We start from the raw sequence: 27,159 nt of genomic DNA, 5'->3' as shown, positions 1-27,159 counted from the left end.
TCCCACAGCTGCCCCACCCCCACCCCCCGCCAGGGTGTGTTGCAGTGGGCTCCTCCAGTCCCCCGAAGCAAGTGAGCACATCAGCAAACGCACCGCCTGTGGTCTCCAGCTGCAGAAAACAAGTGGGGCGTACACAGCCCCTGAACTGTGTGGTGAAGGTGTGAAAGGCCCGGGGGGCCAAGCTGCAGCCCTCCAGCCTGACTGTGTTTGAACAGGAGAAAGGTCGTCACAGTTGGTACCCTGACACAGTGAAATGTAGCAGGGGATGGGGAAGGGAAGGAAGGCACAGAATAGAATGACATAGGATGAACAAACCAGAGCTGGACCAAAAGGCAAGGGCAGGCTGTAGCAGGAAAAGTCTTGAAGAGGGGTTCAAATCCTGTTCCCACCTGGGCAGATCCCCTGAGCCTGCTGGGAGGCCTCCCCTTGCACCTTCACCCTGCCGCCCCCTACAGACCTCCGCCAGCACTAACGGAGCACCTACCCCAAGCAGGGCCCTGTAGGCACAAGCAAGCGGGAGACGGCCGCTCACTGGCTCAGGTGGGACACGTGTTAACAAGAGCAGAGGAGGGACACAACCAGAGAGCAAATCTCCAATTTGTGAATGGAGAAAATTAAGGCTCATCAGGAGGAAATGACTTTGCCTCAGGCTTCTCCTGGGGCCCAGACTGGGATTCCTAGAGGATGGAGGGAATTTCCCTGCTTTGGACATTTTTTTTTTAAAGCAGCCAAAAAAGCCAGAGCTGCTCCCCACACAGTCGTGGGGGGAACTCCAGGTCAGAGCAAAGCTTCAGAATCCAGATACGAGGAGGTTTCGCTTTCTTTGTCTGCTTTTGGTTTTCCTAACATCACAGTGGGAGGCTGAGCAGGCAGCCAGCTTCGCTTACGAAATGAAATGAAAGAGGAAAAAGGAAGACTGGGCCAGGAGGGCAGGGGAGGAGCTGCAGTAGGCTGGGGCGGAGTGTGCGTCTGGCTTCAGTGTGGGATGTGCTAGGAAAAGGGGTGCAGGACGGAGGAAGGGTGATGAGAACCAGCCCTCTGAACTCCAGAGGCCCATCAGTGAGCCTGCTGGGTCTATGAACCTCTTCTATGCAAAACTTACATGTGTGAGGGTTTGGGTAGGTCTCCACATGTTTGTGGAAAGTGTTCACAGCTTTCATCAGATGCTTAAAGGGCTCCATTCCCCAAAACAGGTTAGAATCAATCTCTCACTCGACAGATGAAGAAACTTAGTCCCAGAGAAAGTAAGCAACTTGCTCCAAGCCAGTATTAATAATACAGCTGGATTTTGAACCCAGGAGTCAGACGCTAGAGAGCCCATGAACTTAATCAAGATGCTGTAAGAAGTTATCAAGACTAAAGCAGCATTAATTTAGCATCTATCATGTCCAAGACATCTGTTGGAATGCAGGGGGAGAATACAAAAAACAAATAGAAAAAAAAGCATAGGACATTGTTACTGTGTTCAGGGAGTTAAGACCAGTGAAAAGTTGACTCACAGTAAAGGAGTATGTTTTCCCTTGTTCTGGGTGAGCTCTCCCCTCCCCCCACACACAAACAGACACTCCAGAGGGCAGGTCTTTGGCTCACATGGTGTCCTCAGCACCCAGAGGGCTGCCTGGGTCACAGCAATTCTCAGTGACAATTTGCGGAGGCAGCAAGGAATGATGGAGCGGTGTAGGCCAACCACACTGGCGGGATAGGGAGGACAGAGACAGCTTCGTGACGTTTGCACCTCACCTGACGGTCTCCTAAGCACGTCCACTGTCATCACTTCCCTTGATCCTCTCGACCGCCAGTGTGGTGAGTCAGACAGGCAGGCGTTCCTGGTTTTCGGGAACACAGAATGCCAGGTAAATCATAATGACAGTTGCCATTCATTGGACACCCACCCTGTACCAGGTACTGTACTGTTTACACAGGTGCTCTGATTTCGTCATGGAATCAGTACTTTAGAGCCAGAGAATATACTGATTCCGTGAGTCTGAACTCTGATTTTGCACAGGAGAAAGTGAGTGGCAGAAATGGAATTACAGTCAGGTTCTTCTCTCTCCTCTGCACACCCATAATCCCCTGGAACCACCAAAAGGGAAGAAAAATACTCCTGATGTACCCACTGCCTATTCCTGCTTAGCAACCCTGCCATCCTACCCACTCCCTATTCCCACTACCATTTATACACAGACATGCACACACACTTACAAACAGCAGAATCATTCACTGGGATTTAAAGATGGGGATGAGGTTGGTCGTCTGTGGTTCCCTCAGCTCTGTCCGCAGCTCGTGTCCCAACTCAGCGTATTTGGTATCCAGAAAAGTACTTTCCTTTCTTCCTTAAAGAAGGAAACTGAGATCAAGGAAAGGCAACAGAAATAGAGCTCACAGGGAAAAACAGCCTTAGCAAACGTTTCGGGATTTCTCTAGATACAATGCAGTGTGGTAGGAAGCTAGGAACCAAGACAGACTTGGGTTCCATGTTGAATTCTTATCACTTTAGGGAATGTGACCTTAAGCAAGTCATTTAACCTCTCTAAGCCTCAACTGACCCACCTGCTTAAAAATAGTCTTCGTAATAGGGTTCACGAATCCACATCAACTGGGGTCCGGGGTGGGTGGGTGGGGCTGTCTAGATTGCCGAAAAACCTACAGTATAGAATATCCTTAAAGGGACTGCCATTTTCTTACTCAATAATAACACGATAATAATAGCTAATGTTATTAAGTACTTAACAGTGTCAGGCATTGTACTTAAGAGCTTTCCAAGCGTGAGCACATTTATGGCAACTTAATTGTCTCAACAGCTGTGGGAGGGGCCACTGTTATTATCGCTGATTTATAGATGAGGAAACTGAGACCAGAGAGATGAAGTAACTTGTAGGAGGCCACCTGGCTTGTAAATGAAACACCAAAGCCCCTGCTCTTAACCACTAGGCAGCACAGCCTCCCACATATTTGCTGACTAAGGGGATTACATGAAGGGAACAATTCAAACAGGCAGATCATTTTTGTGTAGATGGCTGGATGTTTCTTAAGTGCTTACAATTTATTTCTTTAAATGAGATGGGCCATGGTTTCCAAAACTGTGCTTCTACTGGTAATTGTTTAACGAGTCAGGAGGGAATGAGAGGATTCTTATGACAAGTTGAGAAGAGCACCTGGCACCTAGAGAGGATGAAGAGCAGCTTAACTGCCTGAATGATGTGGGTCAGTGGAAAGAGCTTGAGCCTGGCCATCAGAAGCACCTGGGTTCATAAATTGGTACAGTCACTAGGGAGAACAGTATGGAAGTTCCTTAAAAACCTGAAAATAGAGTTACCATACGATCCAGCAATCTCACTCCTGGGCATGTATCCAGAAAAGACAAAAGCTCTAATTTGAAAAGATACACGCACCCTGTTGTTCATAACAGCACTATTTACAATAGCCAAGACATGGAAGTAACCTAAGTGTCCATCGACAGATGAATGGATAAAGATGTGGTATATATGCAATGGAATATTACTCAGACATAAAAAAGAATGAAATATTGTCATTTTGCAGCAATATGGATGGACCTAAAGATTATCATACTAAGTGAAGTAAGTCAGACATCACAGATTATCATACTAAGTAAGAGAAAGAGAAATACTCTATGGTATCAATTATATGTGGAATCTAAAAAATGATACAAATGAACTTTATTGACAAAACAGAAACAGACTGACAGACACAGAAAACAAATTTATGGTTACCAAAGGGAAAGGGCAGAGGGAGGGATAAATTAGGAGTTTGGGATTAACAGATACACACTACTACATATGAAATAGATAAACAACAAGGAACTACTGTATAGCACAGGGAACTATATTCAGTAGCTTGTAATAACCTACAATGGAAAAGAATCTGAAAAAGAACATGTATATATAGAGATATATATGTATCTATACATATATATATATCTGAATCACTTTGCTGTATACCTAAAACTAACACAATTTGTAAGTCAACAATGGTTCAATTTCTTTTTTTAAGTCAATCTGAAAAAAAAAATACTTGGGTTCAAATCCCACTTATTGCTGTGTGACCTCGAGGACCTTAATGACCTCTTCTGAGGCACGGTTTCCACTTCTATAAAGGGAGAATAATAACCATCCTGCGTCAAAGTCTTCGGGTGGAAGAAATGAGACAAGTTCTCCCCATTCTGGGTGATTCAGTCACCCTCAGCCACCAAGTTACATATGTGACGATAGCTAGCAAAAAACATCCTTGGTGTAAGATTATGTTTTTCTTTTAATTACGCTTTTTAAAATGCGTTTGCCTTTGTTACTGTCAATAGACACTTTTAGATAATTCAGAAGTCAACTTCAGCCCAACCCAGGCCAAACTGTCACTAATTCTGAATTATCCAAATAGGAATTGATGAAGATTGACTGTATCCAATTCTTTGGAATGGAGGAAGGACCTCGGCTCTAATCCAGACCACCACTTCATTCAGTTTCAAGGATGTCCCAACCATGAACCTTTTCATGGTGAGCAGTACTTAGCGGACCGAGCACTGCAGCAAGAGCCAGGGCACCTGGGCTCTGATCTCGTCGTACTGCCCTTCCTCCTGTCCCCAGGGAAGCAGCTTCCTGACCTCTGGGAGGACCCCTGCCCTGGCACACGAAGCTGAGGATGCCAGCAGAGGAAGAGATTTTTCCACCACCGTTGCTTGTGCTGGTTCTTCTCAAGGGCAAGGAGGGAAGTGATGAGCTCACTCTGGACTGGAGGGCAGTGAAGAGAGCAGCGAGGGAGAGAGAGAGACACTCATATTTCCGGAGGCTATTTCAGTTTTCTTTTCTGTTTTGTGCAATTTCACTTATGATATCAGCCAGTGTGTGGCTGCTCTTTTGGAAACTCCCCTAGTGAGGGTGCCCCCTCTACTGGCCGGGCTCCCTATAAAAAGGGCCAGCCTGAGCTGCAGAGAATCCCTGCAGAGGATCCTGAGACAGCAGGTGGATCTCCCACAGCCTCTGCTCACAGCTACCATGAAGGTCTCCGCCGCCGCCCTCGCTGTCATCCTCACCATGGCTGCCCTCTGCGCTCCTGCATCTGCCTCCCCATGTAAGTCCAGGTCCTGACCACCACACCCCCCGGGGTCCAATCCTTAGACTGGCCCAGATCTCGCCCTCTTTTCAACTGTAGCATTTATACCATCTGAACCCTATGACTTACATTCCCCTGTACTGCTTTACCCAGATGTCCAGTTGTCCCTGATAGATCTCAAAGCCACTTCATGGCAGGGACCCTCTGAACAACTTGTATGTGTCATCAAGGTCTACACCCCAAGCCCTACAGTTGCTCGCTGAGTGTGGACTGTTGCTGGGGATACTAGCAGGCAGGGGCAGCTCGAGCTGACCTCCAAACATGACTAACTCATGTCTAGCAGCAGCAGGGTTTCTAAGAAGCTTCTAAGCACTAAGTAAAACTCTCCTGGGACAGTCATATTCCCTCCATTTCACAGATGGAAAAAAGTGGGACTTGATAAAGGATAACAAAATCTAATTAAATGCCCACTCTGGGTCAAGCATTGTGCTGATTGCTTTGCAAATATCATCTTATTTAATGCTCACACCTACTCTTTGAGTAGCTGTCCTCGACTTATAGAACCCCGGAGAGGTTAAGTAACTTGTCCAAGTTCACGCAACTAGGAGTAAGGAAAGCAGTGTTCAAACCCAGCTCTGTTTGGCTCTGAAACACTACTACTCTGCTGGAAAATGGCAACTGACACTTCCCGGGGCCATCCTGAATTAACTGACCAACAAAAAGTCCTCCTTCTCTGTTCAGAGCCCTTCTCAGTATGCCTCAGCCAGAGGGTCCCAGGATAAAATATGCATCTTCAGGCCTCTCTTAGGGGTCCTGGCTCAGTCATGAAGTCTGAGTTTTGGAAGCCTCCCCGCAACCTACCCTAGGTCTCAAAGAAACCAAGTTCTGAACCCATTGAGGATCCTAGGAGAGCAAGAATAAGGGCAGAAGACCTAAGACAAGCCCGGAGGAAATGCAGGATGCCATCAGAGCCAAAGGCATGGATGGGGTCGTGGTACAGAGGGAAGGCTCAAGGATTAGGTGAGGGAATCCCCACTCTGGCACTGTGTGTCCATGGCCAAGTGACTTTACCTCTCTGAGCCTCAGTTTCAGCCAAAGGAGGATAATAGTCTCTTCAAGATAAATCATATAGGGACTTCCCTGATGGTCCGGTGGCTAAGACTCCACGCTCCCAATGCCGGGGGCCCGGGTTTGATCCCTGGTCGCAACTAAGATTTCGCATGAGGCAACGAAGATCCCACGTGCTGCAACTAAGACCCGGCGCAGCCAAATAAATAAATAAATATTTTAAAAACAAAAAACTTTAAAAAAGATAATTCATATAAAGCACCCAGCACAATACCCAGTGCGCATTGGCAATGAATCCAGGAGTCTTCTTTCTTCCCTCTCCCAGATGCCTCGGACACCACACCCTGCTGCTTTGCCTACCTCTCCCGCCCGCTGCCCCGCGCCCACCTCCGGGAATATTTCTACACCAGCAGCAAGTGCTCCATGGCAGCAGTCGTGTGAGTATCAGCCCTGTGGAACCCTCCAGGGGGTGAGGGAGGGACACCTTTTGCCCCAGAGCCAGTCCCCCCACCATGAGCCCTCAGAGATGGTGCCCCATCCACTCCCACCCATCCTCCGGCTGCTCAAATAACCATGGTTCCGCCCTCTCTAGCTTCAGATCCCCCCGCTATTGTGGAAAAAGGCTAGACAAGGTGTTCCTGAAGGATCCTCCCCACTCTGATGGGCTAGGTTAGGTCTCTGATCTTTATGGATGTGACTGTTTCTTGAACCTGGTCTGCCATGCCCCTGGGTGGAGAAGATCGACTCAGTCATCTCTTTCCGGTTAAGAACCCCGCAGTCCCTCATATCCGACACCCAATCAAATCCACCTGCAACTTCAAAAGGAGCTAAAGAGGAGAGGTCAGAGGTCAAGGCCCTAGTTGCAGTCAAGCGTGTTAAAAAAAAATAAGTTATTGATTGATGAAGAAATAATGAAATGAGATTCTCCTTTAAATACATAAGCTACCATATTTAGAAAAATAATAATCCTTGCTACCTAGGAAGTGCCTACTGTGTCAAATGTCTTACATGCATTATCTCTACATTTTATCATAACATCCCGGACAGGTATGCATAATTTTCTCCACATTTCAGATAATGAAAGTGAGACCCAGAGAGGTTTGGTGACTTGCCCAAGGTTGTACAGTAAGTGAGGGAGGGATGGAGCCTGTTTCTGGAGCCTCTTCTTTCTACTCTAGCAAGGTCATTAGTGATAGTGGCTTAAGAAGTTTAAGATGACAGAGACTTAAAGAATGAAAATGGGGCAATCACGAAGTTTTCCATATAATGATGACGTTTTTTAATCCAAAAATTTCTGTGACACTGGCAAAGTTACAGGTATTCAGATTTGGCCTTTGGTCCTGATGAATCTTTCGAAGTATAGCAATAATATTTAGCACTACTGGGACTTCCCTAGCGGTCCAGTGGTTAAGACTCTGAGTGCGGGTTCCATCCCTGGTCGGGGAACTAAGATCTTACGTGTCATGTGGCACAGCCAAAAGAAATGTAGCACTAATAATTTTATCTCTGAAAACAAGTATTTTTCAAAAGGAAAAAAAATCCTTCTTTGAGCACCTATTATGGGCAGGCAGAGTGGAGTAAACCACCATTCCTGCCCTTCTGGGGCTCACAGTCTAAGACAGATGTAGCAATGACCAGGGCACCCTGCATAAGAATGTTACAAAAGGAAAGAGGGAACACACCACGATTCAGGGCTTAGCTAAGAGAAGGGATTTAGGCGAAGTTTGCTGCAAAAAGTGCTGTTTGACTTGGGACTGTACTGAGGGACAGGGTGTATGAGGCAGAGGGGATGTCGCCAAGACTCTCCTCTGGTTTTTGTAGAGTCTCCGTATAGGAAAGCACTGAGGGCCTTGAGGGTCAGCACAATGAAGCAAAAGTGTGAAATGAGCTGGAACGGGGAAAGTCTAGACAAGAGAGGTCCAGTGGAGAGGCTGCTGTTGTCCACATGAGTGGTACTGAGGCTGAACAGGACCTGAAGCGAAGGAGAGACGGGGTGAGGAAGCTTCTGAGGTGGAATCAGCAAGCCCTGGCAGGGGCTGTGAGGTCGGTAGCAAGGAAGAGAGAGGGGTTGAGTGTGATGCTGAGGTTTCAACCCAGACCTGGAGAAGGGGGAAGGTGGAGCCCCCTGAAGTCCTGAGGAAGAGCTGTTTAAAAAGGAAAGGACCAAGGTGCCAGCACAACTCTATGGAAAGTCCAGCAGGGAATGTACGATGAAGAGTTTGTAGCCGAGGAAAGGGTGCTGGGGCCGGAGATGTGACTTTTTTTTTATAGGAGGAAGGGGTCTCCCGATGTCACAGTGGCAGGAATACAGCAGTCTTGGCTGTTCCGGCTAGTCTGTCTTGATTAAAATCCCAGCTCTGCCAGTTAGTAGCTGCATGAGCTTGGGCCCGTCACTTAACCTCTCTGAGCCTCAATTTCTTCATCGGCAAAGTGCAGTAAAAGAGAGGTATTTCCCTCACTGGGTCAAAGTGAGGATAATAAAAAGAAAGATAACATTAGAATATTTCCTGGCACACAGTTAGGTGCCTGATAAGTTGTTAACTTACATCATCATCCTTCTCCCCCTCTAAATGTATTATTATATACATAGAAGTGACAAGTGAAACTCGAGGAGTGAATGCAAAACATTCAGTCACTGACTCATTCAATAAATATCCATTAAGCACCTACGGTGTGCCAGACCCAGGGCCAGAGACTTGAGGAAGCGCACAGGAGAAAAGGGCAGCCACGTTGAGCACACCTGCTCTCAAGGGGCAGGTGAAGGTGGAGGGAAGTCAGGCCAGGAGAGGCTCCCCACAGAGTGGGCACGGAGAGAAGGCTTGGCAACGGGGGCTGCTAGCCAGTATCACATTCAGCAGGGAGCAGCAGCAGGAAGCCTGGGCAACCCTCCCCCCAGATGTCGGTTTCCTGGCCTTTCGACTTACTGGCCTCAGGCCAAGGGGGCTGAGGAAAGACAGTGAGTCTGCAAGATCTCCTGTATGACACCTGGCTTGCCGAGGGCAGGGTCTGCATCGGAAGCTCCCTCGCCACCCCAAACAAGAAGACAAATACTAGGAGGCACCAGAGCCCAGTACACCCCTTCTGCTCCCTTTCTTCTCTGCACACCAGGCAGGGGAGAAAGAGAGGTGGTCAGGTAGCTCTGAGTGAGGCTCAGAGAAGGGGAAGCAGCTTCCCTGAGAAAAAACGCTCTCCATGATAGAGCACGAAAAGGGGCCAAGAAATCCTCATTCTCATCAGATAACCTAAGCCTTCACTTTGTCTGGAAACATCTCAAAAAGGTGCAGGAAAGCATCCTGAAGGAGAAGCCAAAATGAGAACGGTCCACATAGGCAGGGCTAGCTCCACAGTAACACATTAATGGGTAGCACTGCTGGCCAGGCCCAGGGTGTCCCTCAGAGAGAACCAGTCTCCCAGCAAACAGGTAAGGCAGGCAGCTGGACGTAGCCCATGATCCCCGGCCTGTGAGCCTTCCAACTTACACCATCAACACCTGTAGAGATAAGGCCTCCCACCCTCACAGGCCTCCACATTCTGGCCGGTTAATTGGTAGAAGTGCTTTGACATCTGCCAGTATCGCAGGGTCCTCAACCTCTCCGAGCCATGGTGTCCAGTTTGGGCTCATGTTGCTCTGATCCACCCTAAGGCAGAGGTCCCACAACACCCCAATAACAACACATGCATGGTATTTTCCAAAACTAATTTATATATACTATCTCATCTGAGCTTCACAACAATTGTGCTAACTAGGAATTATTTCTGTCCACATTTTAGAGGTAAACGTATAGACTCAGAGGCCCTAAGTGATTTGCCCAAGGTGATCTAACTAGTAAGTGGTAAAATCAAGACTCAAGTTCATGTCCTTCTTCTGTTCACCCAGGCACACACAGATGGGTTCCTCTGTCGAGTGTCTATGTGTGCCAGGCACTGTGTTATCTAAGGCCAGATCACAAATTTGTTTCACCACCTCATCTCCCACTTACTCAGCCATGACTCAGTTCCTGGAAGACACCTCTTTTTCTCTGCATCTTCAGCACCCAGCACAGGGTCTGAAACAGGAAGTGCTGAGAAGTGGTTGACCAGCTCAAGCCTGGGCTCCTAGGGCCCCGTATCCCCTTAGATCTCCAGGCTGCATGTGTTTTTGCGGCTTGGGGGGCGGGGGGTTAAAATGCACACAGGACTGCTTCTGGCTTGGAGCCCTTTGACCCAACAGAAGAGAAAATGTTCTCTCCTTGAACGCCACCAATACAATCGTATGGAGCTCCAGAACTAACCCACCCAGTACAACTTCCCCCCCGCCTCAATCCACCTCATCTCCAAAACTGGCGCTCCCAGCACTGACCAGGTCTCACCCTCTTCTCTCCCACAGCTTTATCACCAGAAAGAATCGCCAGGTGTGCGCCAACCCAGAGAAGAAATGGGTGAAGGAGTACATCAACGCTTTAGAGTTGAGCTAGGATAAAGGACGCCTTGAACCTGAACTTGTGCAAACTTTGCTTCTTGCTCTTGTCCTAAACAGCTTGTGAGGTTTCCCCCCAGTGCCCTCCTCCCACCCGCTCCTTGGAGGGCACAGATTCCACCACCCACAGCAGCTGCTGTAAAAGCCTCCCAGGGCTCCTGGGGCTCTGCCTTGTGCACAGGAGGTCTCTAGGCTCCGAGCTTCAGAGCCCTCGCCCGGCCACCGCTCTGCAGTCAGGAAGGATGTCAGCACCTCTGGAGGAGAAGGAGGGAGGGAGACTGGGCTCCTACGGTCATGCCCCATGACCAAAGCGCCCATCTCAGCCCCTCACTGGGAAGGGCTGACTGGCAAATGTAAGAAATCAGAGTTTCATTAAAATTCTCAAAGCAATTACAAAGCAAGCCCCTGGTTTGACTTCCTGTCGGGAACCCCCCTTCCTCGTGAGCATTAAGCATTGGATCCAGGGCTGGTCACATCTGGTGTCCATCCTGGAGTTGGGGGGTGTGGCCCTATGCAGTGAGCAGGCCCCGGGGGCACAGGCTCTCTGAAAAGGGGCCTGGGCAGGACAGAGCAGGTAAAGGGACCAGTGGCTCATCCACTCTGAAGGGAGACAAGAGTCACTACCTCCCAGCCCCGAGGCCCCGAGAGTTTCTCTCACTTCCCACCACATACCTCCCTGCTTCCTCAGACCATGGTCGGCCCTTCCGCCTACTCTGCTGGCTTCCACCCTAGCCCACCCTACCCCTTACCGGCAGTGGGTTTCTTTGACATACCACTCGTGCCCCTGGAATGGGATTTCATGGCACTCCCAAAACACCTCAGTTCTTTCAAATAAAGAGAAGGAGGGATTTTGTTGTTTTCTACCACGGCACCAGCACTTTTCAGGTGGGAGTATTCCAACTTTCCCATCGATGTGTTCCTTCCCGTGAACCTGTCTTGGCAAATATATCCACATAATCAGAGCCAGCGTTAACCACGCTATCACTCTGTGCCAGGCATTGCCAGCTCCCTACATCCACCATCCTTCATCTTCACGACCCTCTGGGGCAGGGAGTATTATTAACCCTGTTTACAGTGGGGGAAAGCCCTTGGCAAGAGATGGAAATAACTTGCCCAAAGCCCCAAAGCAAAACAAAAACAAAAAACAAACCAAAAAAACAGGGGAGGTGGGGTGGAAGGTGGTACAATTAACATTTAGACGCACCAGATCCAAAGTCCAATGCCAAAGCTGCTGCTTTTTTTTTTCCATCTTTAATCTGCAAAATTTCAAACCTAGTGAAATTTGCAAGAATACACCCATATACCCTTCATCTAGATTCAAATATTCACATTTAACCACATTTGCTTTATCTACGTGCATATATGTGTGTGTATATACACACACACGTGTATTATACAGATGGTTGGTATGTACATGTTCTTCTGAAATGAAAGTTGCAGATGTGGTATCACTTCCCCCCACAGTTTTAGTGTGTATCTCCTAATAACAAGGACATTCTGCGTAACCACAGAACGAGGAGCATTTAACACTGACACGATATTATTTTCTAACATAGAGTCCACGATCAAATCCCCACAATTGTCCCAATTATGTCCTCCAGAGCTATTTTTTAAAATCCAGGCTCCAATTACAGGCACATATTGAATTTAGCTGTCAGGTCTTTTTAGTGTCCTTCAACAGACTTTCTTTGTCCTTAAGATATATTGGTATTTTCTTCAGGAGTTCAGATGGGATTTTTGTAGAATATTTCCTAAGGTGGGTTTGCCTATTGTTTCCTCATACGTAGATTCAGGATGAACATTCTCGGCAGGAAAACCACGTGGTGACGCTGTCTTTCTCAGTGCAGCACGTCAGTTTATTGCAAGCGATGGTCCAGTCGGAGGACTTGGTGGCCTGTGTTTTCTCACTACAGCAAGCTGCCTGCTGTGTGCCAGGCACTATGCTAGGTGTCGAGGTTGCAGTGTAGCAATCACTGCAAGCAATGAAAGGAATTCTGTGTAGTACAAATGACATGAAACCTTCGACAGAAGCAGTGGCTCAGCGAGCACGAGGACTCTACAACAGTCAGCTGTTGGTGGCAATGGAAGCTGATGTACAGCTGATAGACTCTGAGATAAAATCTGTAAAGGGATGGCATTTCTACTTTTCAGTGTCAATATATGTGACTATCCACATTTGCATTTTTTTATTATTGCTGTTCTTATATATTTTGTTTTAATAATTCCAGAGTTTCTTTTATTTTTATTTTTTTTAGTTTTGGCAGTGCCTCACAGCATGTGGGCGGCATGTGAGATCTTAGCTCCCCAACCAGGGATTGAACCCAGGCCCCCTGCAGTGGAAGTGCTGAGTCTTAACCACTGGACCGCCAAAGAAATCCCCACATATTTTTTAAAACTCAGATTTTTTTTTCTAAAATGAAATAAAATAAATGTGCTCAGTGATCAAAAGGAAAAAAAAGAGTTCCATCTCTTGCTGCCAAGGAGGGAGGCATGTGTATGAATAGGGCTTTCCCATTTTTTTTGCCATTTTCCTGATGACTAATCCTAAGGACAATCCCTGCTCCTAACATGGGCTACGTGAGCTTGAAGTTCACTAAACGCTTCGACTTTCTTTTTGAATTTATGCCTCACCACTGCCCCTCTACCTAGCCAGACAAGCATGGCTTTCCCACTTTTCAGATGAGGTAAGTGAAGCTCCCAGAGAGAAAGGGACCAGCTCAATCCACAGGCAAGTAGATGCCATGTCTGGGACTCCAGAATGGAACCGGAGTGTTCTATTTACCTAGGCGATCTGGTTGCCCGGCACTTGGAGGCTTCCACCTCCAGAAGCCCAGACACCTCACTAGTCTCTCTTGTGCCACAGAGGACAGGTCTCCCTGAGCTGTGACCCTGCTCCCACAAGGGAGTAGTCCCTGTAGTCCCCTCCCCAACCCAGGTGCTCTCTGGTTCCCCCAGGAGAAGAGGATGGCCTACGAAAAATCAGTCAACATCTCTGACATCAACACGTCAATGTTCAAGTGCCCATGGCTGGAATATCCAGAAAGGACCAAAGGTGAGGCTGAAAGGGACAGGAGTGGAGTCAGGGATAGGGACCTGAAAAGGAAAGCTCCCAGGCAGGGGTCTGGGTGATGTCAGCAGATCCATGGGAAGAGGCAGGGCAGACCCTTGGATACTTTCAAGGCTCCCCACAGCCCTCAAGGTAAGTCTCCAGCGCCCTCTAAGATGGGATGTCTTTGTGTCTCCCCAGCTTCTGCCCCCTCATCTGCACCCCATGCTTACGACTCCAAGGTTTGCAGGTATTCCTCGTGCCCACTGCTCTTCCCCCTCATCTGTCTGGCTACCTCCTACTTGCTCTGAAGACTCGACTTGTGTATAATCTCCTCTGGGAAACCCTCCCTGCTCCTCCCAGCCAGGTTAGGGACCCCTCATCTGGACCACGTGTGCCTTTATCCATCTTCACATTTGTTTCCCTCTGTTAATCACCAGTAAACAGTTCTGTCTCACCAGCTAGACCAGTGGTTCCCAAAGTATGTTCCCAGGACCAGCAGCATCAGTATCCTGTTAGAAAAGCAAATTCTCAGACCACACCCCAGATTTACTGAATCAACACTCTGGGGATGAATCTTCATCTGGGGATAAGGAAATCTGTGTTTTAACAAGCTCTCCAGTTCTTTCTAATGCACACTCAAGTTTGAGAACCACTGAATGAGACCCGTGGTTTTCGCCATTAGCTGCACATTAGAATCCTCAGGGGAGCTTTCTAAAATGCCTGGGCCCCTTCCTCAGAGAATCTGATTCAATTAGTCTGATGTAGGACTACAGGCATGTTAAAAATTCCCTCAAATAATTTTAATACCCAGCCAGGGTTGAGAACCACTCTGCTAGACCAGTGTTCCTCCAATTTCAACGTGCATAGGAATCCTGCTCAAATGAAGATCCTGACTCAGTAGGTCTGGGGTGGAGCCTGGGGCTCTGCATATCTGAGAAGCTCCCAGGCTATGGCAATCTCACTGTTCCACAGACCAAGATACCAGGAAAGTATGAGTCCCTGAACAACAGGAATTACGCCTTATTTATCTCCCAGTGCCTGATACAGCGTTCATTAAATGCTAATGCTAAATAAATGAAAGACTGGAAGGATAACTCTTCAATCCACCCTGGTCACTGTCATCCCATTTGTACCACAGAACTCAGAAGAGCCACAGCTCCTGTTCTCCTGCCCTTGTCCTGCCACCAGGTAAGACCCCTAACTTCTGCCGCCCTGGGAGCTTTGTTGAAGTAGGAGGGGCAGCAGACTATCCTCTCCCATTAAGGCTAGTTCATAGAACCCTGACACTCACCCCTGGGGCTGCTACTAACTATGTGTGACCTTGGACAAGTCAGTTTCCCTCCCTGAGCCTCAGGAGTATCCTCTGTCACAAGCCAACCCCTTCCCATCTCCCTTTATCAAGTTGCTATGAGACAATATCTGTAAGGCTTAGGCTATGCAGGCAGGGCTTAATAATGAGTCATTTTTATTAACACAGGGATCTTCCTCATTAGAGTTGCCAGATAAAATGGGATGCCTGATTAAATCTAAATTTCAGCTAAACAATGAATATTTTTTAGTATGAATATGTCCGAAATATTGCCTTCATTACCTGGAATCAAAATTCAACAGGACATCCCGTTTTTTATTTGCTTGGTTTTTACTAAATCTGACAACCCTACTCAGACTGAGTCAATGCCCCATTTTCTGACGTCACGACAATCACCCGAGAACTCTTATGATGATCTTCTCAGTCACCACACTGGGAACCACTGGCTGAAGCCCCTCTTCCTTGTTGCTCAGAGATCTGTTGTAGAGACAGGAAGGCTTGAGAAGAGACAGGAATGAATCCTAGCCAAACCTTCCGAGAAAGGCCCTGACCCATCCAAAACCCTCCACTGCAACCAGAGCTACAGTTTCACAATTGTGTTAAGACATAGATTATTTGAAGAAATCCTGCTTTTCCAACCAAACTATTAAGTTCCGTGAGGGCAGGGCTGATAACTGTATCCCCAGCACCTAGTGCTTGGCACATGGTAAGTGCTCACTAAGTATCTGTTGAATGCCTGAATGAAGGAGCTGTAGCCTGAATTTCCGCCCCCGCCCTCTTTACTCCACATCTCCCTCGCCCCCTGCCTTTTCATCTCCTTGCCCAAAGCTTTTTCAAAGGACTCTGAGATGCTCAACTAACCAAACTGTGTACAGTTGTCCCTCGGTATCAGCAGGGGATTGGTTCCAGGACTCCTGCGGATACCAAAATCCATGGATATTCAAGTCTCTTGTATAACGTGGTGTGGTATCTGCATGTAACCTACACACATCCTCCCTAGATTACTTATAATACCTAATACAATGTAAATGGTATGTAAAGAGTTGCTGGGTACGTGGCAAATTCAAGTTTTGTTTTTTGGCACTTCCTGGAATTTTTATTTTCCAAATACTTTCGATCTGTGGTTGGCTGAATCTGTGGATGTGGAACCTGCGGATACAGAGGGCCAACTGTACTCAGATCCATTTGCCGACCAGCAATGGCTTCGCCATCTTTATGTCATTTGTTCTTCACAACCACCCTGGGAGGGGTACAGAACAAGCAGTATTAGCTCCAATTTGCAGATGAGAAGACTGAGATCTTGGTGGGGTGAAGTAACTTGCCCGAGTCACACAGTGGGTTAGGAGGTGGCTGTGACTTCAGCTCAGATGACAAGGCTGAAGGGCTCTTTCCCTTGTCTAGTCCCTTCTCACCCTGGCCCTTTTCCTGGCTGAGGAATGCCCCCTGTGACTGCTCTGCCACTCACACCCCCCAGATGCCAAAGGAAGAGTTTCCCCCAAGTCCGGAGTGCTGGAGGCAGCACCCAAGCAAGCCAAACTCCGTACCTTACTGCTACTCCAAGCAGCCTGAGATCTACACGCACTGGCACACCCTGTATAATCAGCAAAAGGAACGGGAGGCCCAGAAGATACTGTGGAAAATGAGACATCACCCTAGGTGTGTTGGGCCCCTTCCTGTTCTCCACGCCCTCCACATCTTCTAGGAAAGGAAGGAAAGAGAAGAAAGGGTTGGAGTGGGGCTGGGCGTGGTGCAAGTCAGCCTCCAGATCCCAGAGGAGACTCTGGGGTAGAAGGAGGCTCATCTTTCTTCCTCTGGTCTCACCTCTGACCTGGGCTGAGGACCAGAGGCAAAGAAGAGTTTGTGAAGTAAGGAGGGAGGGAACAAGGGGACCAGGGCTACCTGTGCAATTTCTCACACAGGTACCTCAAAGAGGGTACCCTCATCCCAAAACTCCATCTCCCAATGAGCAAGCTGATTATAAAACCTCAGATGGAATCCAAGCCCTTAGATCCTACTGGGGACCCGCTGAAGTGGCAAAGATTAAAGGTCAGGGACCACGGCTTGAGGGAGAATGGGGAGACTCTCTTTCTGTGGGTGCCCTTACCTGGGGCTCACACCATCCTTCTGCCCTCAGTCCCTGCCTGCTGCCTGCAAGATGGAGGGAGAGGAGGAAAGGGGATTGGATTGGATGAGCTCCTTCCAGTTTGAAAGTATAGCTGTAGCACTCTATTTATCCCTTTCTTCCCTTCCACCGGCTCCCTTTGATGGGCAGGAACTCACAGAAAGCCTGAAATCTCCCAGAGAGGATGAGCAGCTCTATGCAGCACAGGTGAGAAGTGGCGAGGGTGGAGGGGCATGGTTACAGGTAGGAGTTGGCTGAGCTGAGGAGTAGAAAGATGCTTGAGGTGGAGGGCCAGGGTAGAGTGATGTCCCAAGAATAAACTCCGGCTGTGTCAGAGGATGGAAATTCCCGGTGGCGGTGTCCAAGGTCTCTTCTCCTTCCTCTACCCTGTTCCTGCAGGCTCTGGGGTGCCTGGGCGTCAGAGACAAGTTTATCATGGAAGCACTATGGCAGGTGGTGAGTCTGGGGCTGCACAGAGATCAGGAGAGGAGGAAACAGAGCCTGAGGTGTGTAGAGCATTGGCACATGGGCACTGACAAGGCTCGCCAGGCTCAAGGACTACGGGTCAGATCCAGGGAGGAGAGAGCTGCCTTGTGTGGCATGTCCCCATCTCATGCCTTTGGCTTCTTTAAAGGGCAGCTTGATCTAGAAGGATGGGGAAGGGGGAATCTGAAGATCCCCTTTGTCTAACAGGTAAGATGAGCAACTAAAAAGCTAGGAGAAAATTGGGACTGAGTTCATTCTCTACCTTAACTGAGTCAATGCCTGTGCCTATATGCCAATTTATAATGGGGGGTTCTGTGTTCTTACACAGAATCTCATTTAAGTCTTCCAATATTAGGAATAGGTAGTAGTTGCTGCATTTTTCTAACGAGAAAATGAAAGCTCTGAGAGGCCAAGTGACTTGCCCAAGGCCATGTGGCTACCAGGTACCAGAAAGGGATGTGAACAAAAGTCTTACTCCCAAGTCGTGTTCCTTCCATCGTACCATCCTGCCTGTACCCTGTGTTTGAGCATAAACAGGTCACTCTCTAGGCCTCGGTTTCCTCATTTGTAAAATGAAAAGTTAAGCTGAGATGATCCTGAAAGCTCTGACATTCCACCACCTTATGGCATGTTCCTACCCACCGCCTCTTAAATCAGGCCCAAACTGGCCCAGAGAAAGTGAAGTATGAGGCCTGTCAAACCCTGGCCATCCTGGGTGAGTATGTCCTCTCCCTGGGTGGGGAGAAGCGGGGAGGTGAGGAAGGAAGCAGTGCAGGCACACTGCCCTTTGGGGAAGGACAGAAGGGAGTGGACTGTACACTCACTGCAACCTAGCCATTGGCAGGGTCTGGGAATTGTCTGATGTACTGTTGGGCAGAGAGAGGAAGGTGGGGTGAAAAGCGAGAAGAGATTGGAGGGAGGGAGAGAACGGGCTCTGGGAACGGCTGTCATGCTCAGCCAGCTGCTCTAGTGTCTTGAGGGGACGGGCAACCCTGTGACCTAGTACTTGGAGCTTCTGTCTCGAAGGCACAGGGGTCAAATGGATTCTGGCAGAGAGGAGCAGCCCTGAGGCTCTGCCCTGACCTGAGGTCCTCCCCGTCCAGGTTGCCTGAATAAGCATGTGATCCAAGCTCTCATCAAGCAGCTGAAGGGGCAAAATGAGGGGCAAAGGATGGATACTCTGACAGCGCTACGGGCGGCTCTGAACTCCTGGGCTGCTGTCCCCAAAGACCAGGTGATTGGGAGGAGAGTCAGTCACTGGGGCGAGGTAAGACAAGGTAATTGATAGTGTTGGCAGGGGGTTAAGCCAGGGAGAAGGTAACGTAGCTCCTAGCTTTGATGGTGGAGGACGTTGTCCTTGTGGAGTCCCCTGTGGAATAGGTTCCCTGGACAGAGCATTGGCATAGCCACTTAACTGGTCATACAACCTCTGAAAAGCCAGCTTTCAGAGGTGTCATTTGTCCGTCTCTAAAATGGACAGAGTAGTTATCTTATAGCATTGTTGAGAAGATTAAATGAGATAATATATGTAAAGCACCTAGCTCAATGCCTGTACTCTTTAAGTGATAACTCATCATCATTATTATCATCCTTAAAATAACCTATTAAAGGAAAACCTCTGCCAAAAGGATACAGGGACCGAGAGAGTCTGCTGACACTACTCAAGACTTTTCCCCCTTAGGGTCCTCTTACTTTGACCCCATCGCTGCTCCACGTGAAACAGAATTCATCACTCATCCATTTACTCAACAAACATATATTAAACAGCTGTCGTGTGTGAGACACCATCCTAAGCCCTTGGGATATGTCAGCAAACCAAACAGGCAGAGATCCCGGCTTCCGTGGAGCTTACATTCTAGTTGGGGGGGGGGGGGACATGTAATAACCAAGAAATTTAACTATATAGTATGTTAGAGGTAACAAGTGCAATGGAAAAATTACGTAGCAAGGTGAGAGTGATCGGGAATGCTGAGTGGAGATGGGATGAGTTGCACTTTTAAACATGGAGGACAAGGAAGGCCTCATTTGGAAGTTGTCATCTGAGCACAGACAAGAAGGCGAGGGGTAAGCCTTGCAGATATCTGAGAGAAGGCATCCCGGCAGAAGGACAAATCCAGGCAAAGGCCCTGAGGCAGGAGCACACTTGGCATGGTCAAGGAACAGCAAGGAGGCCATGTGAAGGAAGTGGAGTGGGAACAGAGAAACCAGGAGGAAATGAAGCTGAGTCAAAGATGTTAAAGGAGACTAGATCGTAAGTGGGCTTCTGGATGACTTTTAAGTACTTGAGCTTTTACTCTGAGTGGAATAGGTATTTGAGCAAAGCAGTAACATAATCTAACTTATGTTTCAAAAGGTTCACTCTTACTGCTATGCTGAAAAAAGATGGGCAGGGGTAGGGGGCAAAAGTGGGAGCAGAGAGACCAGTTAGGGGCTGCTGAAGCAATCCTGGTAAGATACGATGGTGGCTTGGACCATGGTGGTTGCAGTGTGGTTGGTAAGAAGTTATTCAATTCTGGATACATTTTTAAAGCAAAACTCTGACAGGTTAAATGTGAGTTATAAAAGACAGTGAGGGGCACTTCCCTGGTGGCGCAGTGGTTGAGAATCCGCCTGCCAATGCAGGGGACACGGGTTCAAGCCCTCGTCCGGGAAGATCCCACATGCCATGAAGCAACTAAGACCATGCACCACAACTACCAAGCCTGCGCTCTATAGCCTGCGAGCCACAACTACTAAAGGCCACGTGCCACAGCTACTGAAGCCCATGCACCTAGAGCCCGTGCTCCACAACAAGAGAAGCCACGACAATAAGAAGCCTGCACACCACAACGAAGAGTAGCCCCTGCTCACCTCAACTAGAGAAAGCCCACGTGCAGCAACAATGACCCAACACAGCCAAAAATTTTTTTAATTAAAATTAAAAAAAGACAGTGAGGAAACAAGGATGAGGTCAAGGTTTTTGGCCTCGAAACTGAAAGGATGGAGTTGTTACCAACTAACATGGAGAAAGCTGCAGGTGGAACAGGCTTGGAGGTACTATAATATCAAAAGCCCAATTTTGGACAAGTTATGTTTCAGATGTCTACCGGACCTCCAAGGGAGACAGCAAGTAAACAGTTAGATATACAGCTAGAGGAAGAAATCTATGAGTTGTCAGCATATAAGTAGCATTTAATGTCATTCACCTAGATGAGATCACTAAGAACCAAGAATCAACCCTTGGGGCACCCCAATGTTAAGCGGTCAGAGACAAGAGGAAGAATCAGTAAATACTGAGAAGTGGCCAATAGGTAGGAAGACAGACAAGAGTGCAGCATTCTGAAAATCAAGTGAAGAACATATATCAAGGAAAGGAGATAAATCAACCATATCAAATAATACAAGGACTGAGAATCGATCCAATGGATTTAACAATGTGGGAATCATTGATTATCTTAACAAGAACCATTGTGGGGACTTCTCTGGTGGTCCAGTGGCTAAGACTCCACACTCCCAATGCAGGGGGCCCGGGTTCAATCCCTCGTCAGGGAACTAGATCCCACATGCTGTAACCCAAGATCCTGCGTGCTGCAACTGAAGATCCTGCATGCTGCAACTGAGGATTCCACATGCCACAACTAAAGATCCCACATGCCGCAACTAAGATCCCACACACCGCAACTAAAAAGATTCCACATGCCACAGTGAAGATCCCGCATGCCACAACTAAGACCCAGTGCAGCCAAATAAATAAATATTTTTTTAAAAGAACCATTCTGGTGGGAAGGTGGGAGTGAAGGCCTGAATAGGGTGGGTTTAAGAGAGGATGGGAGGAAAGAAGTTAGAGTTGGCAAGCATGGACAACTTTCCAAGTTTTGCTGAAAAGAGTTGTAGTCAGCAGCAGGAGTAAATACTAGAAAAAGGAAAAATAACAGCATGTTTCAATGCTGAGGTGTAATGATCCAGTCGTTAGGAAAATGACCATTTTGAAGAGGGTGGGAAGAATTGTGCAGCAATGTTCTTGAGCAGATGAGAAGGGATGAGCTCGGACACATGAGTAGAGAGACTGACTTTAGATAGATGGTCACGGTCCATTGTAACACGTGGAAAGGAAGAACATATGGGTGCAGGTGTTGAAAGTTGGATAGAAGTGGTGGTAAGTGTCTCTGGAACTTCTTTTCTAGTTGCTTTTATTTGCTCAGTAAAGTAGGAAGCAAGGTCATCAACTTAAGAGAATAGAGGAAGAAGTATTAGAGATTCCAGAGGAAAGAGAATGAATTAGAAGGGTGGGAAAGAAAATTGCCCGGGGAAAAGCAGTCTAATCACTAGGCAGCATTAAGGGTCTACACAAGGTTTGTGTTCATACATTTCAAGTGAGATTAGTCATCATAACTTTGTTTCCCGCCAGGAAGTGCAGGCGCAGCGTTGGTGGAGAGTTGAGTACAATGAAGCAAGAGGGGGTAAAGGAGTTGAGCGGGCAGGACCGTGGAACTGAAGCTGGGTAGAGGGAAGAAAGTGAGGAGCAGTGAAAAGGTGATCAGTGAATTGTTAGTCTTTGTGGAGTCCAACAGTTGTTGACATCAGAGGAGAACCAGAAAGATGGGGGGGGGAGGGGTCAGAGAGAAGTTGCAGTAATGGGTAATGATAAAGTCTCTCTGTGGGAATTAGTGGCTGACATAGAGTAGAGGACAAGGTCATTGGAGGAGAGGCGTTGGATCAGTGACATGTATATTTTTTCAAATGCCAGGAATTAAGACGGCAGAAGTGTTAGAGAGTAACATTGATCCATCCACAAGAAAAGTCATAGAGAAATGAAAGGATGCGGCCTAGGGGCAAGTAGATGACAGCAAAAATAAGGGAAGTGGGTAAAATAATCTCATGACTTGAGATTCACCTTAAGGAGGAGGGAGGATGGTCTGGAAGCAGTAATGAATTGCCTTCCTGGCAAAGCCTGGCCGAAGACATAGTCCCACCACCCGTGTCCCTCATCTCCCTCTCAGAGGACTCAGGTCGAGGATGGAGAGAAGCTGGTGCCTGTGCTGCAGATGCTGATAAAGAAGTCAGGGAGCAAGGCAGCGGTGGAGGCGGCCCTGTGCTTGGGGTTCCTGAGGCCCTGTAGCAGCACAGCCCGAGAGTACTTGCTGCAGTGCCTGCACCAAGGGCCGAAGATCCAGCAGATGCAGGTGTGAGGGGCAGGAGGACGAGCTCCCTGGGGAGCACTGGGGAACTGGTGCTGACTGGTGGGGTCTGGACCCTGTCATCCTCATCCCAGAGAAAAGAAGCTCCCACAAGGAGCACCACAGGGTCTCTGTGTGTTTTGTCAGTATGTATATACATATGAGTACAGGGTCGTATGGATGCTAAATGTACACGTCTGTGTACATTCGATGTGTATGGGTGTTCATGCACGTATGTACACGTGTGTGCACATGAACTTATGCTCTCACTCACGAGGCCAAGAGGGAGGAGAAAGGACCCCACCTATTCCCTACAAGTTCTAGCCCTCGAGCCTGTTTGGCCATCCAGATGCCTCTGGGCCTGGTATACCCCAGCCCGCCCTGCCCACCTCCACAGGCACTCAGTATGCTGGTCAAGATAATGGGTGTGCACTCAGCCACGGTCATCAGGACCATCCTAGACCAGCTGTGCTATTCCAGTGTCCTTGAGGTAAGCTCTAGGGCTGCCTAGTACCCTGCCTTCTCCAGGACTAGGACAGGGAGTCTATCCTTCATGTCTTCCCCACCCCTGCCCTCAGCACCGTTTTGAAGCCAGCCAGATGCTCAAGACCATTGGGCTGGAACAGATCCAGGCACAGGGCCTGGAAGGACTCACGTTTGACCTGCTCAGGAGGAAGACGTATAATGAACCCTTCTTCGTAAGTGAGCCCAAAACTCCCAAGTCCAGGCAGCTCAAAACTGTCTCTCTACCTTTCTCTAAAGACCCCCCTGGCTTGGTTCTCGCCACGCTGCCCCCCAAAGCATCACATTCACCCTAATGCAGCCCCTGTTTTCAAGCCACCTTGCCTTCATGCGGGCCGTTCTCTCAGCTTAAAATGCCCTGAGTCACCTCTCCCTCCTCTGCAAGGTGGAAAACTGCCGCATGCTTTCAGTCCCACTGGTAAGTAACTCATTTCTCCTTCTGCCTATTAAAATACGATTGTCCCTTTCAAGCCAGTCCAAACAACACCTCCTATGGGAAGCTTTCCCAGATCACCAACAACAGAATCACCCTGCCTTCCTCTGTGCTCCCTTGCTTTTATCTTTGTTATAGCTTGCTACAAAACCAGCCACAGAACTGCTGAAGACATTTTTCTAAACTGTGAATCAGATTGCATCTCTGCACAGAACTTCTCAATCGCTCCCCAAGCCCTCAGAAGGGCTTACACTGCCCTTCACCACCCAAGTCCTGCCTACCTCTCTAGCCCCACTACACTCCCGCTCAGAGCCACACACCAGCTGTGCTTAGGGACACCCCGTCCTGATTTATACCTGTGGTCCCAGTGTAATTACTCAGAGTGCCCCACTCTGAAGAGTCCATTTGGTCACCTAGCTAAACTGAACTCTTTCCTGCTCCCTAACCTCTCTGTGCTCTCTCTTGCCTCCAGGCTTCTGTACGTGCTCTCTCTCTTGCCCGGGAAATCTGGCCCCAGCCCTCTACCTGGTTAACTCATGTTCCATGTTCAGGTTTCAGCTGGGGCATCACTTCTTCCAGGAAGTCTTCCTGGTACCCAGACTGAGCTAGGAGACCCTCCTATTGCCCCTATACTTAGTTCAGGAGTGTGACTGACTGTTCCACTTGTCTGCTTTCCCCACCAGAGCATGAGCTCCTCGAGGCAAGGATCATATATGTTGCACAAAGTAAACATTCAATAAGGTTTGAGAAGCACTTAAGGGTACACCCCTGAATCCTTGTCTCACCTTAATCCCTCTTCAGGCTATGAGGCAGGCTGTTGCTGAAACTGTGGAAGAGCTCAAGATGAAGCCCACAATGATGAACTTGGTGGAGGCGTGAGTGGCTTGGGCTGGGAACTGCCAGGGCCAAATCCTAGGCTGTGAGAAGGGGACAGAGGGTCAGAGAGAGCTGAGAACCTACGGCCCATTCTCAGCTCGCACTTGCCTGTGCCCCTGGCCAAGTCACTCTTTGACCTCTGGGCTTTTCTTCATCTGTAAAAAGGGGTGGATAATACCTACCACTCAGGGTTGCTATAAAGCTCCGATTAAGATGAGGACATGAAAGGGACTTGTAAAAGGTAATGTTCTGGACAGATGTGAGTCCTGATCGTCATTTAGTGCCCCCTGGAAAACTGTAGTACCTACCTTTCCCCTCCCAGCCCCTTTCCTCACCCAAGAAATAAGAAGGGGAAGTTAATAAAATTAACATCACACATCAGCTTTATGCCTGACTCACTCTGGACTGTAAGAAGCAGCCAGCCTTCCTCCCCTCCCCTTAACTGGACCACAACACACTCACTCCCTTCTCCAGGCAACTGACGAGCTCAAATGCCACTGCACGCCAGGAAGCAGTCATCTCTTTGGTAAGGCCAGCTCCGCTACTCTGACCAGATGTTTTGATGGCAGGGGGAGCAGGCAGTCCAGCAGTTACTGAAGGGAAAAAAGGGCTGTAAAGTTTGGGGAGGTTGTTTGTTTGCTTTTTTATTTTAGAATTCCAGCCCTATCAGGAGTTCAGGAAAAGCTTTTCTTCAGGATTGGAGGTGGGTGGGATAAGGGACAGGAGAAGGGTGTGAGGGGCATTGCTTAGATATTACATGTAGAAACTATCTTGACTATTCTGGTGAAAAAATTGTACTGGAACCCAATGAAGTGGCCCCAAAAGGCAAGGAAAGTGCTACCTCTGCTGGGAAGCCATCTCTCCTCTCCAGGCACAGGGTCGTCACAAGGGCACTAGAATGGAAGAGTGTAGACAGGGCATCTTCCTGGTGCCGGCTATTTAGGCGCCCTCATCCTGCCTCTGCCAGGGTGTCCTGGGGATCCGCAGCCCACAAGTGTTCCACTTGGTCCTAGACATGCTGGATGTGGAAAAGAGCCCGTCTGTGAAAAAGAGCGTAAGGCATCCCCGCCCACCTCTTCCTCTTCTCAACCCTTCCTCCAAGCCCCTCCCACCTATCCTCACACCACGTGCTCTTTGTCAGAGGGGAGGAGAGGGGAATACGCCCGTAGACACTGTCCCCTTGACCTCATTCCCTGGGACCAAAAGGGCCTGTAGACAGAGCTCCCCCTCCCCTCCCAGCGTTGGCCTGAAGTGAGCCAGCCACAGGGCCTTTGTTTCAATGCAGCTACAAGAAACATTAATTCTTTTGGCCTCGATTGATCCCTGGATCCAAAACAAGCTGAACAACAAGGTTCTCTTTGTATATGAAGTGCCTAAGACCAGCATGAACGTAGAGTTCACGAGGTTCCGGAAAGAGCCTGAGAAACCAGAAGAGTTAAATATCCAAGACTTTCAACTTGCACAGCTGAACCCCTTGTTTCTTACAAAGTCCAGTGCCACATCAGACCAACAGAAGAAGTTAAATGCCCAGAAAGGGTCTGGTACCTCTGCCTTTCCATCCTGTTTCTCTAAACCACAAAAACACAAGGCACAGGCCACAGGGTCCTGGACACGAGGGATCAGGAAACAGCTCCAGATCCTTGCTGAGACCTCCAATTAGGTCAGTTCTTTTGGCTGAGTTCCCACTCTCTCTTTAAGGATGCTTCTCAGGCTCCCCTGAGAAAATAATCTATACTTATCTTCCATGAATAAATGAGCATCACTCCATCTACCACTACTGTTCCCTTCCTCATGGGCTGCACTGAAACATAGGTCACCTCACTCCTGGCTGGTCACTCCCCTACTCAGCCACATGTCCTTTCCATGAGACAAGGCTGCTCTGGACAGCCAGCCTGCCTTCCTAAATCACGTCCTTGTCTATGCCCAGAATTTGATGACAAAGCTAAAGCTGAGCCTCTGCCCAGAGGTGGCTGCTGAGGGGAAAATGGGAGAATATCCTGGAAAGCTTGGCTATTGGACCATTTCCTCTTACTAACTTGCCCCCCGCTTTCCTATCAGTGGTCAAGAGATAAATTAGGCTTAATCAAGACCAACCACCCTCTCTTCTGTCTCTTCTCTTACACCTGCTTTCTACCTACCTCAGGGTCATTCCCTTTGACAGACTCTATTTACTCTCTAAGACTGCCTTAGATTCTCCCTTATTTTTACTGAAGGCTTCAGTTTCCCTTTGCCAATAGGACCAATCACACCAATCCCAAAAAGCTACATCCTCCATCAGAAAGGAAAAGCCCAGACTTCAGAGTCAGACAAATCTGAAATCAAATCCTAGGGTCCATTACTCACTTTATCTTTGACTTCGGACAAGTTATTGAACCTTTCTGTTTCCTCACCTACAATATGAACAGATTAATGCATACTACTTCTGAGGGCTCCTATGAAGATTAAACAATAATATAAAGCCTAATGGTGCCTGGCATTCCATAGTAGGCACTCAAATGTGGACTTCTTTTCTCTCCTTTCCTCTCTTCAGTGTTGCCATGTGAGCCCATGACCACCAGAGATTGAAAAAGTCCTTTTACTTCTTCAGTCTTACTGAGTTGTCTAATGAGAGGTCAAGT

General features: G+C 48.3%; 2 protein-coding genes across 2 annotated transcripts; both read left to right on the top strand.

Moving 5' to 3' along the window:
- The first annotated feature begins 1,632 nt into the window (after positions 1–1,632).
- CCL5 (C-C motif chemokine ligand 5) lies at positions 1,633–10,980 on the top strand. The gene is made up of 4 exons (XM_065896804.1): positions 1,633–1,816; positions 4,850–5,082; positions 6,458–6,569; positions 10,499–10,980. Exons 2-4 carry the CDS (start codon positions 5,007–5,009, stop codon positions 10,584–10,586), a joined length of 276 nt encoding a protein of 91 aa, XP_065752876.1. The 5' UTR covers positions 1,633–1,816; positions 4,850–5,006; the 3' UTR covers positions 10,587–10,980.
- Positions 10,981–13,552: 2,572 nt separating this feature from the next.
- On the top strand, positions 13,553–26,201 carry HEATR9 (HEAT repeat containing 9). Its single transcript, XM_065898001.1, has 15 exons — positions 13,553–13,640; positions 14,776–14,825; positions 16,421–16,602; positions 16,866–16,992; positions 17,219–17,275; positions 17,468–17,524; positions 18,212–18,269; positions 18,658–18,788; positions 22,534–22,716; positions 23,108–23,200; positions 23,289–23,408; positions 24,467–24,540; positions 25,016–25,067; positions 25,509–25,595; positions 25,827–26,201. The coding sequence occupies exons 1-15, from the start codon at positions 13,553–13,555 to the stop codon at positions 26,199–26,201; spliced, it is 1,734 nt and encodes a 577-aa protein (XP_065754073.1).
- The last annotated feature ends 958 nt before the right edge of the window (positions 26,202–27,159 follow it).

The sequence above is a fragment of the Phocoena phocoena genome, chromosome 19 (genome assembly GCF_963924675.1).
Source record: "Phocoena phocoena chromosome 19, mPhoPho1.1, whole genome shotgun sequence".
Taxonomy (NCBI): domain Eukaryota; kingdom Metazoa; phylum Chordata; class Mammalia; order Artiodactyla; family Phocoenidae; genus Phocoena; species Phocoena phocoena.
The sequence above is the reverse complement of the archived record's forward strand: the minus strand, read 5'-3'. Positions and strand labels throughout refer to the sequence as shown.

What these genes read in the sequence shown, in the direction of transcription:
- CCL5 (XM_065896804.1), top strand. Translation starts at nt 5,007, where the DNA reads ATGAAGGTCTCCGCCGCCGCCCTCGCTGTCATCCTCACCATGGCTGCC. An exon ending in TCCTGCATCTGCCTCCCCAT is followed by an intron (nt 5,083 to 6,457) that starts GTAAGTCCAGGT and finishes TCCCTCTCCCAG; the next exon opens with ATGCCTCGGACACCACACCC. An exon ending in TGCTCCATGGCAGCAGTCGT is followed by an intron (nt 6,570 to 10,498) that starts GTGAGTATCAGC and finishes TCTCTCCCACAG; the next exon opens with CTTTATCACCAGAAAGAATC.
- HEATR9 (XM_065898001.1), top strand. Translation starts at nt 13,553, where the DNA reads ATGGCCTACGAAAAATCAGTCAACATCTCTGACATCAACACGTCAATG. An exon ending in TCAAACCCTGGCCATCCTGG is followed by an intron (nt 18,270 to 18,657) that starts GTGAGTATGTCC and finishes CTCCCCGTCCAG; the next exon opens with GTTGCCTGAATAAGCATGTG. An exon ending in CGTATAATGAACCCTTCTTC is followed by an intron (nt 23,409 to 24,466) that starts GTAAGTGAGCCC and finishes ATCCCTCTTCAG; the next exon opens with GCTATGAGGCAGGCTGTTGC.